The sequence below is a fragment of the Cetorhinus maximus genome, chromosome 14 (assembly GCF_964194155.1).
Source record: "Cetorhinus maximus chromosome 14, sCetMax3.hap1.1, whole genome shotgun sequence".
Lineage (NCBI taxonomy): Eukaryota > Metazoa > Chordata > Chondrichthyes > Lamniformes > Cetorhinidae > Cetorhinus > Cetorhinus maximus.
Window position 1 is genome coordinate 94,829,217 of NC_135892.1, and position 15,066 is coordinate 94,844,282.

At 42.6% G+C, this 15,066-nt stretch overlaps 1 protein-coding gene across 1 annotated transcript in view; it reads right to left on the reverse strand.

Annotated features, from left to right (window-relative positions):
* fmn2b (formin 2b) overlaps positions 1–15,066 on the reverse strand; it is a 399,672-nt gene that overhangs the window by 216,007 nt on the left and 168,599 nt on the right. Inside the window, exon 7 of the mRNA XM_078557267.1 lies at positions 13,880–13,967. Coding sequence (XP_078413393.1) covers positions 13,880–13,967 — 88 coding nt within the window. The remainder of the gene's footprint in view (positions 1–13,879; positions 13,968–15,066) is intronic.

A 15,066-nucleotide genomic window follows, 5' to 3' on the forward strand; every position in this document is an offset into this window, starting at 1 on the left:
GGGGAAAACTCATCGCTGGTTGGAGTTATACTGGCACAAAGGAAGATGCTTATGGTTGTTGGGGGTCAGACATCTCAGTTCCAGGACTTCACTGCAGGAGTTCTTCAGGGTAGTGTCCTAGGCCCAACCATCTTCAGCTGCTTCATCAATTACCTTCCTTCCACCATAAGGTCAGAAGTGGGAATGTTCATCGATGATTGCTCAACATTCAGTACCATTCATGTCTCCTCAGATACTGAAGCAGGCCATGTCCAAATGCAGCAAGATCTGGACAATATCGAGGCTTGGGCTAACAAGTGGCAAGTAACATTCACACCACACAGATGGCAGGCAATGACCATCTCCAACAAGAGACAATCTAACCATCACCCCTTGACATTCCATGGCATTACCATCGCTGAATCCCCCACTAACAACATCCTGGGCGTTGCCACTGACCAGAAACTGAACTGGACTAGCCATATAAATACATATAAATACTAACGCTACAACAGCAGGTCAGAGTCTAGGAATCCTATGGCGAGTAACTTACCTCCTGACTCCCCAAAGCCTGTCCAACATCTATAAGGCACAAGTCAGGAGTGTGATGGAATACTCTCCATTTTGCTGGACAAGTGCAGTTCCAGCAATACTCAAGAAACTTGACACTATCATGACAAAGCAACATATTTGCTTGGCACTCCATCCACAAACATTCACTACCCCCCCCACCGATGCACAGTGCCAGCAGAGTACACCACTTACAACATGCACTGCGGGAACTCACCAAGCATCCTTAGACAGTACCTTCCAAACCCACAACCGCAACCATCTATAAGGACAAGGGCAGCAGACACATGGGAACACCACCAGCTGGAAGTTCCCCTCCAAGCCACTCACCATCCTGACTTGGAAATGTATTGCCTTTCTTTCATTCACTGGGTTAAAATCCTGGAACTCCCTGCCTATCAGCACTGTGGGTGCACCTACACCACATGGACTGCAGCTGTTCAAGAAGGCAACTCACCACCACCACCTCCTCAAGGACAATCAGGGATGGGCAATAAATGTTGATCTAGCCAGCGATGCCCACATCCCATAAATGAATATTTAAATAAAAGTGTAGGGTAACTTGGGGTGTTACCAAGGTTGTAGGGACTTGGAGCCTTTTCATTAGAACTGGGATGATTAAGAGGTGATCCAACTGAAGCCTTGAAGGTTATGAAGGGTTATTACAGTGATAGATTGCAAGGCAAGAAGTTAAAGATAACCACCAAGAATTGAGAGATAAAGTTAGGAAACATTTACTCAAGGGGCTGTTAGGATGAGAAATTCTCTAGCACAAACTGCCACTGCAGTAGTCTGTCGTACCTCTTAAATAGGAAATTAGTTACATGGACACAAGGGGAATATTCAAGAGTCAGGGGAGTAGAAAGAAAAAGTGAGACTGCCAGGAGAAAAACCATTACTGAAGACTTGATGGCATGTTTCTGTGCTACAACTTGCTACAAAACTAAATTTGACAGTTACTAGATATCTGGGTTAGTTGAACACAGGGTTAATAAACACCATGGTGTTATTGAGGTATCCATTGGAAATCTGATTTGTTACAAAAACAACATTCTTAGAGATGAAATAATCAGCCTAATTTGTCTTAAGTGCTAGACCGAAGCAAATGGCGATCAGCACAATAAAAGATAGCGCTATTTTCCATTTGTATTTCAACTCTTATTAAAAAAGAAATAGGCCTTGAATCCAACATAAGGAGTCATCAGAATTCTTACAAGAATGTTTTAGAACAACATAAATCTTGCTTGAAGTTTCATAGAGTCTCGTCTCATCATTATGCCACGAAGCTATAGAAGTAATTGCCAGCAGCTGTCACATTTGTTCCTAGCCCACAATGTCAGTGGAGAAAGAAACTATCAAAAAATAAAAGAGAGACAATGACAGAGTATAGATTAAATACCACAGTGGTTAGATGTAACATCTAACATTTTTTTAACCAGGGTCGGATTAATACACAGGCCTACTGGGGCCCAGCCAAACGTGGGGCCTCACCACAATGAAAAGAAGCTGCACCAACCTTCAAATCAACTTCATTTTTAAGTGTACTTTCTTATGACAGGGTTTGCTTTCTTATTAATGTGGTATATTAACATTGTACAGGCCTAATCTTTTTACGACACATTTGTGTTTTTAACTACTTTGTGGTGGGAGTGGTTAGGGTGTAGAGAGCATCAAATACAGCCCCAAGACCTCTTAATCAAGCTGTGAGGCAATGCTATTTCTGTCATAATATACACTTGCTTAGTTTTTGAAAAATAAATGTTTTGGATTAGGGGAGAGCGGATTTTAGTAAAATAAGGCAGGATCTGGCCAAGGTAGACTGGAAACAGCTACTTGTGGGGAATTCTACAGAGGAGCAGTAGGGGGTGTTCAAAAAGGAAATGGGGAGGGCACAGGCTCAACATGTTCCCTCTGGGGTGACCGGAAGGAGTAACAAGCCCAGAGAACCATGGATGACCAGAGATATTCAGGATACGATGAGAAGGAAAAGAGAGGTTTTTAGCAGGTACAAGGGAAGCAAATCAGCGGAGGCATGAGTGGAGTACAGAAAGTGCAGGGTGGAGCTTAAGAAAGCAATTAGGAGAGCAAAGAGGGGATATGAGAAAGCTCTGGCTGGTAAAAGTAGGGAAAATCCCAAGATATTCTATAAGTATATCAATGGGAAGAGGATAACCAGGGAAAGAGTAGGGCCCATTAGGCCCCAAGGGGACAATCTATGGGTGGAGCCAGAGGACATCGGTAGAGAGTGTTGAACGAATACTTCACATCCGTCTTCACCCAAGAGAATGAGGATGAAGGTATCGAATTCAGGGAGAGAGACTGCGAGGTTCTTGAGCTAATTGATATAGGGAGTGACAAGGTATTGGAGGTGTTGGCAGACTTAAAAGTGGACAAATCTCCAGATCCGGATGATTTGTGTCCCAGACTGCTGAGGGAGGCAAGGGAGGCTCTGACCAAAATTTTTCATTACTCTCTGGCCACAGGGGAGGTGCCAGAGGACTGGAGAACAGCTAATGTGGTTCTGCTATTTAAGAAGGGTTGTAGAGATAAGCCAGGGAACTACAGGCCAGTGAGTCTCACGTCAGTGGTAGGGAAACTATTGGAGGAAATTCTGAAGGAGAGAATCTATCTCCACTTGGAGAGGCGAGGTTTGATCAGGGATAGTCAGCATGGCTTTGTCAGAGGGAGGTCATGCCGAACAAATTTGACTGAATTTTTTGAGGAGGTGACCAGGTGTGTAGATGAGGGTGGTGCAGTTGATGTAGTTAATATGGATTTCAGCAAAGCCTTTGACAAGGTCCCACATGGGAGACTTATAAAGAAGGCAAATGCACATGGGATACAGGGTAATTTGATAAGGTGGATTCAAAATTGGCTTAGTTGTAGGAGGCAGAGGGTGATGACAGAAGGATGCTTTAGTGACTGGAAGCCAGTGTCCAGTTGCGTACCACAGGGATCTGTGCTGTTTCCCCTATTATTCATCATTTATATAAACGATTGATGGGTTGCATCTAAACTGGAGGGGCACCAATGTCCCGGCTATGAGGTTTGCTAGTGTCACTTGGGAGGGTTTAAACTAGTATGGCAGGGGGGTGGGAACCAGAGCAATAGGTCAGCAGGTGAAATAAATGACTGGGAACCAGTGAATATGGCCAGTAGGACTAAAAGGAAGGGCAGGCAGGGAGAAATTACTGAACACAGTGGGACTGGGGATCTGAAACAAATGCATTTCAATGCGAGAAGTATAACAGGCAAGGCAGATGAGCTTAGAGCTTGGATTAGTACTTGGGACTATGATGTTATTGCTATTACAGACACTTGGTTGAAGGATGGACAGGATTGGCAGATAAACGTTCCAGGATTTAGATGTTTCAGGCAGGATAGAGAGGGATGTAGAAGAGGTGGGGGAGTTGCACTGCTGGTTAAAGGGAATATCACAGCTGTACGACAGGAGGACACCTCGGTGGGCTCATGCAGCGAGGCAATATGGGTAGAGCTCCGGAATAGGAAGGATGCAGTCACAATGTTGGGGGTTTACTATAGGCCTCCCAATTGCCGGCGGGAAATTGAGGAACAGTTATGTAAGCAGATTTTGGAAAGATGTAAAAGCAATAGGGTTGTTGTGGTGGGTGATTTTAACTTTCCCTATATTGACTGGGAATCACTTAGTGCTAGGGGTTTGGATGGTGCAGAATTTGTAAGGTGCATCTAGGAGGGCTTCCTGAGACAATGCGTAGATAGTCCAACAAGGGAAGGGGCAATACTGGACCTGGTATTAGGGAATGACCCCGGCCAGGTGGTTGAAGTTTCAGTAGGGGAGCATTTCGGGAAAAGTGACCATAATTCAGTAAGTTTCAAGGTACTGGTGGATAAGGATAACAGGAGTCCTCGGGTTAAAGTGCTTAACTGGGAGAAGGCTAATTATAACAATATTAGGCAGGAACTGAGGAATCTAGACTGGAAGCGGATGTTTAAGGGCAAATCAACCACTGACATGTGGGGGGCTTTCAAACGTCAGTTGATAAGAATTCAAGACCGACATGTTCCTGCTAGGATGAAGGATAAGCATGGCAAGTTTCAGGAACCTTGGATAACGAAGGATATTGTGAGATTAGTCAAAAAGAAAAGGGAAGCATTCGTAAGGGCTAGAAGGCTGGGAACAGATGAAGTCCGTGGAGAATATAAAGAAAGTAGGAAGAAACTTAAGCAAGGAGTCAGAACGGCTAAAAGGGGTCATGAAAAGTCACTGGCAACCAGGATTAAGGAAAATCCCAAGGACTTTTGTACATATGTAAATAGCAAGAGGGTAGCCAGGGAAAGGGTAGGCCCACTCAGGGACAGAGGTGGGAATCTGTGTGTGGAGCCAGAAGAAATGGGAGAGATACTAAATGAATACTTCTCATCAGTATTCACCAAAGAGGACTTAGCGGTCGAGTTGTCTAGGGAAGATAGCTGGATCATGTTGAGATCAAAAAAGAGGAGGTGTTAGGCATCTTGAAGAATATTAAGGTGGATAAGTCCCCAGGGCCAGATGGGATCTACCCCAGAGTACTGAGGGAGGCAAGGGAGGAGATTGCTGGGGCCTTGACAGAAATCTTTGTATCCTCACTGGCTACAGGTGAGGTCCTGGAGGACTGGAGAATGGCCAATGTTGTTCCATTGTTTAAGAAGGGTAGCAGGGATAACCCAGGAAATTACAGGCCGGTGAGCCTTACATCAGTGGTAGAGAAATTATTGGAGAAGATTCTTCGTGACAGGATTTACTACCATTTGGAAGCAAATGGGCGTATTAGTGAGAGGCAGCACGGTTTTGTGAAGGGGAGGTCGTGTCTCACTAACTTGATCGAGTTTTTCGAGGAAGTGACAAAGATGATCGACGATGGAAGGGCAGTGGATGTTATATACATGGATTTCAGTAAGGCCTTTGACATGGTCCCTCATGGCAGACTGGTACAGAAGGTAAAGTCGCATGGGATCAGAGGTGAGCTGGCAAGATGGATACAGAATTGGCTTGGTCATAGAAGACAGAGGGTACCAGTGGAAGGGTGCTTTTCTGAATGGAGAGCTGTGACAAGTGGAGTTCCACAGGGATCAGTGCTGGGACCTTTGCTGTTTGTAGTATACATAAATGATTTGGAGGAAAATGTAACTGGGATAATTAGTAAGTTTGCAGACGACACTAAGGTTGGAGGAGTTGCAGATAGTGAAGAGGATTGCCAAAGGATTCAATGGGATATAGATCGGTTGGAGACTGGGGCGGAGAAATGGCAGATGGAGTTTAATCCGGACAAATGCAAGGTAATGCATTTTGGAAGGTCTAATACAGGCAGGAATTATACAGTAAATGGCAGAACCCTTAAGTGCATTGACGGGCAGAGGGATCTGGGTGTACAGGTCCACAGGTCACTGAAAGTGGCAACGCAGGTGGATAAGGTGGTCAGGAAGGCATGTGGCATGCTTGCCTTCATCGGCAGGGGTATTGAGTATAAAAGCTGGGAAGTCATGCTGCAGCTGTATAGAACCTTGGTTAGGCCACACTTGGAATATTGTGTACACTTCTGGTCACCACATTACCAGAAGGATATGGAGGCATTGGAGAGGGTGCAGAGAAGGTTTACCAGGATGCTGCCTGGTCTGGAGGTTATTAGCTATGAGGAGAGATTGGAGAAACTCGGATTGTTCTCACTAGAGCGACGGAGATTGAGGGGCGACTTGATAGATGTTTACAAAATTATGAGTGGCATGGACAGAGTAGATAGTCAGAATATTTTTCCCAGGGTGGAAGAGTCAATTACTAGGGGACACAGATTTAAGGTGAGAGGAGAAAACTATAGAGGAGATGTGCAGGGCAAGTTTTTTTACGCAGAGGGTAGTGAGTGTCTGGAATTCGCTGCCTGAGAAGGTGGTGGAAGCAGGTACGATAGTGGTGTTTAAAAGGCAGCTTGACAAATACATGAATAGGATGGGAATAGAGCCCGGAAGTGCAAAATGTTTTAGTTGACAGGCAATGTGATCGGCGCAGGCTTGGAGGGCCGAAGGGCCTGTTCCTGTGCTGTACTTTTCTTTGTTCTTTGATATAGATGCGTATGTGGGGGGTAGGATTAGTAAGTTTGCGGATGACACAAAGATTGGCCGGGTTGTTAACAGTGAGGTTGAGTGTTTTGGGCTACAGGAAGATATAGACGGGATGGTCAAATGGGCAGATAAGTGGCAGATAGAATTTAACCCTGAAAAGTGAGGTGATACACTTTGGAAGGAGTAATTTGACAAGGAATTATTCAATGAACGGCATGGCACTAGGAAGTTCTGAGGAACAAAGTGACCTTGGCGTGTGTCTCCACAGATCCTTGAAGGCAGAGGGGCATGTTAATGGGGTGGTGAAAAAGGCATTTGGGACTATGGTTGGTGCAGCTTCTCTTCATTGTGGTGAGGCCCCATGTTTGGCTGGGCCCCAGTAGGCCTGTGTATTAATCCGACCCTGGTTAAAAAATGGGCCTATATCAATTGAGGCATAGATTACAAAAGTAGGGAGATCATGTTGGAATTGTATAGAACCTTGGTGAGGCCACAGCTGGAGTACTGTGTGCAGTTCTGGTCGCCACATTATAGGAAGGGGGTGCAGAGGAGATTCACCAGGATGTTGCCTGGGATGAAACATTTAAGTTATGAAGAGAGGTTGGATAGACTTGGATTGTTTTCGTTGGAGCAGAGAAGACTGAGGGGCGACCTGATTGAGGTGTACAAGATTATGAGGGGCATGGACAGGGTGGAGAGGGAGCAGCTGTTCCCCTTAGTTGAAGGGTCAGTCACAAGGGGGCATAAGTTCAAGGTGAGGGGCAGGAGGTTTAGGGGGGATGTGAGGAAAAACTTTTTTACCCAGAGGGTGGTGACGGTCTGGAATGCACTGCCTGGCAGGGTGGTGGAGGCGGGTTGCCTCACATCCTTTAAAAAGTACCTGGATGAGCACTTGGCACATCATAACATTCAAGGCTATGGGCCAAGTGCTGGTAAATGGGATTAGGTAGGTAGGTCAGGTGTTTCTCACGCATCGGTGCAAACTCGATGGGCCGAAGGGCCTCTTCTGCACTGTGAGATTCTGTGAAAGCTTTGAAATTTCAGCCCTTAGGACTTGGTACTAACTCAGCAAACATCCAGAATGGTGATGTAAAATGTATCTGGCCAACCTTTGCCAACCTGAAGAGGCATCATTTGCACCCCTGTGTAAGCAAAAAAGATTTCTCCCCCACTCCAACGCCAAGCTGAGTTATAAGCATTTCCTTCTTCACAAAGTCAGAAAGTCATCACACAAAGCATTTTAAACTGTTGCAATGTTAGGCAATGCTGCAAGTTCCTGCAGATTTACAAGGTTAACGATGACCCTTTGATCCTTCAAAAAAAGTGTTTGCTGGATGTGCGCATGGCACTAGCAAAGCTGCAACCCTTATGTCAATGACTCACCCACAATGATGTAGATTTCCAGAGCTCAACGACAGTTAAAGACTAGCCATACATGTCCACATCAGGATGATGCTCTCGCCCTTCTCGTGGTGCAAGTCACAGGAGAGGCAGTTGTTGTTGAAGTAACTCTTGTGAATTGCTGCAGTGCGGCCACAGTGCTGGAAGGAGTTGATGACGAATCCAAGGAGTATGGGTACCAATCTAGCAAACTGTCCTGACCAGGAGGGTGTCCAGCTTCAAGTGTTGGTGCATTTGTGCCTGTCCAGATGAGCAGTGAGTAATCCATCCCATTTCTGACTTGTCTTGTACATGGAGAATCTTTGATGAATCGGGTGGCGAGCCACTTGTTGAGTATACCAAGCTTTTGTTCTTCTCGTGCAACGATTAGGTTGATATGGGTGGTCCAGTTCACTTTCTGGCCAATAGTTACTCTATGATGGTGACGGTAGGGGATTTGGTGATGGAGTTTTGTGGAAGGTCAAGGGAAGATGGAGAGACTTTTCTTATGTTTGAAATGAAAGAGTTATACCAACAGTAATAAAGGACCTTTATGTCTGGAACACATGTTTTGCACTGAACAAGACATTCATTCCAATGTAGCTTGGGGACAGTAGCCACTCAATCAGAAGAGACTTTGCTGAATATATGAGTGAATCAAGTTGCTCCTTGTTGGAATTAGTGTGCAATATGAAGTCCTAAAGAAACACCTTAAAATGGATAGAAAGTATGGATATATAGTTGTCTAAAAATATATCTTTCTCAGTCACAAATAATTGTTGTCTTTTTTTTTTAAAAAAAAGGCTTCTCTAGGACCAGTTCATCCATTCGTCCCCGCCAACTCCAGCAAGGAGTGTCCTAGAGCAGTTCCATTGAAAGCAATGGGGCTAAAATTCCAACCAGCCAGAGAGAATTGAACTGTTGCCAAACTCCAGAAAGCTCCATTATTCAATGACAAGAAAAAAAACAACTTGCATTTATATAGTGCCTACAATATAATCACGAAGGACTTCACAGGGGCAGTCAAACAAAATTTGATACGGAGATTCATAAGGGAGATTTTTGAGGCAGGTGACTCACTGGGAAGGTGCAGTATTTGCTTTGATTGAAGCTGCTCTGCAATGCCACTCCATCAAGATTAGTGCCTGGTCTAGCAGATGAATCTCTAAACAATGATGTTTTATTCTCCTTTTATGTATAATTATTTTCACAAATTTGAGGTACTTTGATAAAAGGTGTTCCATCTAGATTTTCTCTCTCAAACTGTTCAATTCCGAGCTTTGCTTTCATTTATAACGGTGTGTCAGTAGTTTTCATGATCCCACTGCAAGTTAAAAACCTGGCCACCGTTAACATTTGAACACATCCCCTTGATGACCAAGTTTCAATATTTCTCGATGCAATTGTGGCCACAGGGATGACAGAATGAGTAGGAGTGAATGAGAGTGGAGAAAGCTCTCCCTACCAGACTAAATGTGGTACAATCAGCTCCAGAAATCAATTAACCAAATTTCAATCCTATCCATGGCATATGTGTAAGTAGGGCAAAAGAAAATAAACCCACTGGTGCTGAAATGTTGTTTCTTCAAGTTGTACATTCACAAGTATTGGATGAATAAATGCATTAAGTGAATCAGGAATTTGGTTCTGAACAGACTTAGAGAGGGTTAAAATAATTCACTTCAAGTCTTTCATGCCGCCTTACAAAGCCCTTCCAATATATACACAATTAAAATACGTCTGTGTGGTTAACTTGGAAGTTGGATGCAAATGTGTTTTTCATTATTATATCCAACTAGAATTCCCCTGTGTGAGCAAGGATTGCTCCATGACAGTCTGTGTTTGAGAAGGATTAGGAATGGCTGTTTGTAGATTGCTGTTCTTTTCCTCGTATATAGTTAAGACACAGCAACCTTTTGGTAGCATTGGGCTATTACTCACGTTTGAGCTCAAACAAACTTAATATATCCAAAATCAACTCCAGTTTCTGAACACTTCTATATTTACTATGTACAGAAATACATCGGATGATTGAAACTCGGTTGCATAGCAATAGATTAACAGTGATCCAGTAGACAACATGGTTCAGCTCATTGACATCACTTGGAGCGAATCAAATTCAGAGTCCGTACACTTGAATGAACTAATTGGGAGTTGATTCCTTATGTTTCAATACTTAAGATATATCTGGTCAAAATCTGCAGTAGCTGCCTTGAAAATATAGAACGGATATCTGGCACTCATTCTAAGACAGCAAACTTATGGAAAGGGCTCAGAGGACGTCTTCAAATTAGAATAGGCATTTGAACTTTCCAAGGTTAGATTGCTACCTTTGAATTGCTGTCCCCTGTATTAATTATTGTTTTTAACATTATGGCTTTTGTTTTATTTAGTAGCTTTTATTCAATTTCCCTTTCAGATGTTAGCTGTGGCTCAGTGGCTGCGCTCTTTCCCTTAAATCAGAAGATTCTGGGTTCAAGCCCCATGCCAAAGATCTGAACACATAGCCCACTGAGGGGGTGCTACAGTGTTGTGGATGCTGTCATTCAAATGAGACTTTAAACTGAGATCCCAGCTGTGTTCTGAGGTGGACATAAGTAGAACTATTCAAAGAGGAGAATTTTTTTTTAATATAAGTATCTTGACCAATACTTATCCCTCAACAAAGCAATACTGTAACAGTTAAATTAATAATTCATCTCATTGCTGGTTGTGGGAACTTGCCATCAGTCGGCAGTGTTTACTTATGCTATAACAATGAGCACACTTTTACAAAATACCACAATTACCAAGTAGTTAATTGGCTGAACAACCTTGAACATTCTAATGTCATGAAAGAGACTATATATTGATTGGCAGTAACAATTCATCTCACTATTAACTATGGAAACCAATAAAAACACTGGATAGAGAATATAGATGTGTGTACTTGAATATGTAGGTAGACAATAAGAGGCAATGAATTCCTATGTAAGTATTTGAACTAAAGTTTGTACACTAATACAGAGTGCTGATTTCAATCATAATGGATGCAAGCTAATTTGTCCCCACTTTTAAAACAAAAAAGAGCGGAGATGATGAAAAAGGGTTTTGGCAGGTCCCATAGCACCATTTATAATGAATGTTAGCCCTGTTATAGCAAAGTACTTAGCTATAATCGTTCTGGCACGCTCAAGATGTACTTTGTGCCATTAAAATTTCCTTGATCCAATTCCAGTTGATACACAATCGAAAAATGAGTAGGAAAGAATGAGACAAAATATTATGCTGAGACAGTACTGTCGATAAACAGTGTTCATTAAGGTCAGTCTCTCTTTATTCATCCTGAAATTGTGCTCAGGGGCTGTGTGCGTTGTAATACAAAATGCTAATATTGAGCTGGGTGGAACAGCACAAACCCGGATTTACAAATGGCTTTTTGATAGGGTGGGTGAGGTGGGGTGCAAAAGACTGAACCTCAAGTTTGGCCGACTGCTCCTGTTTTACACACCTGACTGCTCACAAAGTACTTGACCTCAGCTTGGTTTTTACTGTCCCAGCATTGCTCTACTGAGGAGATTTACTCCAAAGAGAACACTAGAAGAAAAAAAAAGAGATGGAATTCATTCATTCACTTGCTCATCACAACTTGAAAAGGGCTGGAAAATTTCAACACACATAGGATGCATAAAAGTCTCTGAGGATTATGCGTGCTGCTGCGAAATAATGTGCAGTACATTTAGAAACAAAGTTACAGATTTTCATGTCAAGTCATTGTTAATATAATTGCACATCATGCAAGCCTCACAGTGAACGTGTGTCATATGTAGCAGACCCACAGATGTTAGCTTGACTCCTTTTTTCATTTGGTTCTCATTATTGACTCAAACTGACTCGAGTACTTGACTGAGGAAAACGACCATATCATTGTTTTCAGACTTCAGTCTATGACTTAACTGAAATACATCTGCCAGTACAAGAAATACCAAGTGCCTCTTGGCGCCAGGACTGGCGCCGTAATATATGACTAGCACTCGGGATTTTTTTGATTTAAGAAGTTTAGTAACCCCCAGAAATCTATTTCACAGAACTCAGACTGTGACTAAATGTGATTCACAAACATCACTATTAATTCTTTTTAAATTCTTAAAATTTATTGCAAAATATTCACGCAAATCAGCATCTAACTTGAGAGGCATTGTTGGAAAGCAGACTAACTGCTGTAACAGTATTTAACCCTCTGAATGGTGGAACAATCTCCATTTCACAATGTCGTTGAGGTACACACTTTGAATCCCCCCACATCATCCTCTAGCAGTCATACTCAAGTTGCTAACTGAGAAAGTCTCCCTGCTGCTGGGGTTATTTTCATCACATGACTTGCCAAACTTTAATTTTATCGATGCTCGTAAAAGACGCATGATCAGTTAGAATTTCGTAGTCTACAAGCAACATTTTTTGGGCAACTTTGCCGTTTCCAGGCCCATCCCCTAAGAAAACATACAAGACAATTTTAGTATTGTTCTGCCACCCTTCACTTTTGCTGGGTGTGTGGGTATGTGAAGTAAAATTGGCACTCCCACATCACTCAGCTAAGGGCCAACCAGCCATTACACGTTTGCATCAATGTGCCTCAACTGCAACCCAATACCATCCCTCATTGGACTAGTGTCAGTAGTTTCATTGCTGACATTGGGCCTTCCGAGGGAGATTATCTTTAGCCCCCCTCAAACGGTGAGCAAAAATAAGGTGTCCATCCCATTAGTCCAGCCAAGCCAGGTTCTAAAGTGAAAGATGTAGTATATTGAGAATTGCATTGTGCACTTTGCCCACCTAAAGCTACCATATACATGTACCAGCAGAGGCAGTCTAGGAGAATAAAAGAATCCATGTTTTAACCATCTGCAGTTCTGATTCTGAACGCATCTTGCTGTTTCTTCCCAACTTCACAAATACTAATTTGTTAACCTAATACCCAAGCCTGTGTTGATATTCTTACAGGAATGATAATGATCAAGTTATTAGGTCAATATATACTATTAGGTTAACAATCTTTTGTGACCTTGTTACGGAACATCCATAATGCATAACTGTTAATCTCAATTGTATGTCTACTTTCCTTAACTTTACTAGAATGGATTCTTCTCCTCATTTGAATATTTAACTTCTCCCTTTGCAAAGTATTCTCCTCTTGAAAGGGTGGTTTAGTTTTTAGGGTACAGTACTTACTGCAGTTACTTCAACTCCCATGATGTAGAGTATCACCCCGGGGAGTTTTCCATACCATTTAGTGTCTCCGGGGGTAAGATTGAGATGAGGAATCACATTTTTGAGGTGCAGCAACTGCAAACTTTTGTACCACGATTCAGAAAATGTTTATATAAGTCAAGGTAGTATTTTGCTCTTATGAAGATTTGCCCAACATACATCAAAGAGCGGCCGATTTATTCACAAGTGATGAAAACCTTACGAAATATATTCAAGCTCACACTCAATACATCTGTACCACCTTTTTCTCTAGACACACGCCAACCTTTACAAACTGTAATTTTGAATCCACATGCAATTCATTTTAAGCACTGAAACTCAACCCTTTCATTTAGGATTTACAGTACAAGCCATGTTACACGCTTACTGTTCAGAGGGCGAATTATGAATGACAGAAGTATCAATTCAAGTTACTACTGTTGAGGTTGATCGTGCACGTGCATTCATCAATTTAATATAAGCTGACACTTATTCTATACCTGCATATTGCATATCCACCTACCTTCAAAGTAATATTACTGATAACAGCTCAAGTTGTTGCACATTGCGGACAACTGTGAATGAATTCTGGAAAATCGTGACAAATAATTTTACGGGGAATTTACCAACAACCGCTTAACGGGCTTACCGTGTTGGATGTCTTTCATCTCCAAGTGAAGACTTGACATTAAAATTCCAACAGCTTGAGACCTCTTGTTGTTCAGAAGTTTCACAACCTGGAGCAAGAAAGAAAGAAAGAATCAGTTGTTGGAAAGCAAATCAAACACACATCCCATTTTATAAAAATAATGTCATTTTCAGGTAACTGAAGGATTTGTCTTTGAAAGTGTCTTTCATTAACACCTTAAATGATGGTGGAGCCCAACACAATCAGGACTAGGAATACTTTCATCGTGAAGGCCAATAAAGATCAAAATTCATAAAGAAAGGGGCACATTTTTAGACACTCATCCAACAAACTGAACATGTGAAACAAGCTCAGACAAGTTTTGAATACAGCATTGTTATCACACAATCTACTTTCCTATAAGTGTTCACAGTAAGACTGGTCTTCTTTCCTCTTCTCTCCTGAAAATCAGAACAGAAGAGCACAGGGAACTGGGTACTACTAGAGGTTAGTGAATGAACCTTTCAACTTTTCAGACCTATTCCAGATCGAAGTCCAGACTGATAGTGGCATTCAGTGCATTGTCCACGAGGGTCCTTTGTGAATTGTATTTGGTCAGTCTCATCCTTGTTACACCGTGGAATTGTGCATTGTGCACAAGTTAGCAAAGAGAGGCAATACATTTTGAGAGGAAAATTAAGAAATATAAGCAAAGTCACAGAAGTGCACGGATGACCTAAGTTTTTAGATACATAATTCTCCCAAAGAGCACTGCCAGTCAATAAGCCAATAGTGCATTCCGGTTTCTATAATAGCCAAATGGTAATAATGGGCAGAATTTTTCCGTCTGCGAGCTGGGGGCAGGGCCCGCTCGCCAACGTGAAGATAACATGGGATATTCAGGAAGGCGGGGGGGACAGCGCGGTCAGCTGACCGCCCACCGACCTGTCAATGGCCAATTAAGGCCATTGACAGGATAATTAAGCCAATTAAAGGCCCTGCCCGTCCAACCTTGGCGGGCAGGCCAGGAGCCCCAGCGGGCTTCTGAAAAAACAGGAAACCTCATCCACCGGCGGGATGAGGTTTCATGCCTGTTTTAAAAAAGTTTGTGATATTTATTAACATGTCACATCTCGTGTGACATTGTCACATGAGGGGGACATGTTAATAATTTTTTTATTTTTCAACTTTCAAAAACTGTCAGCGCT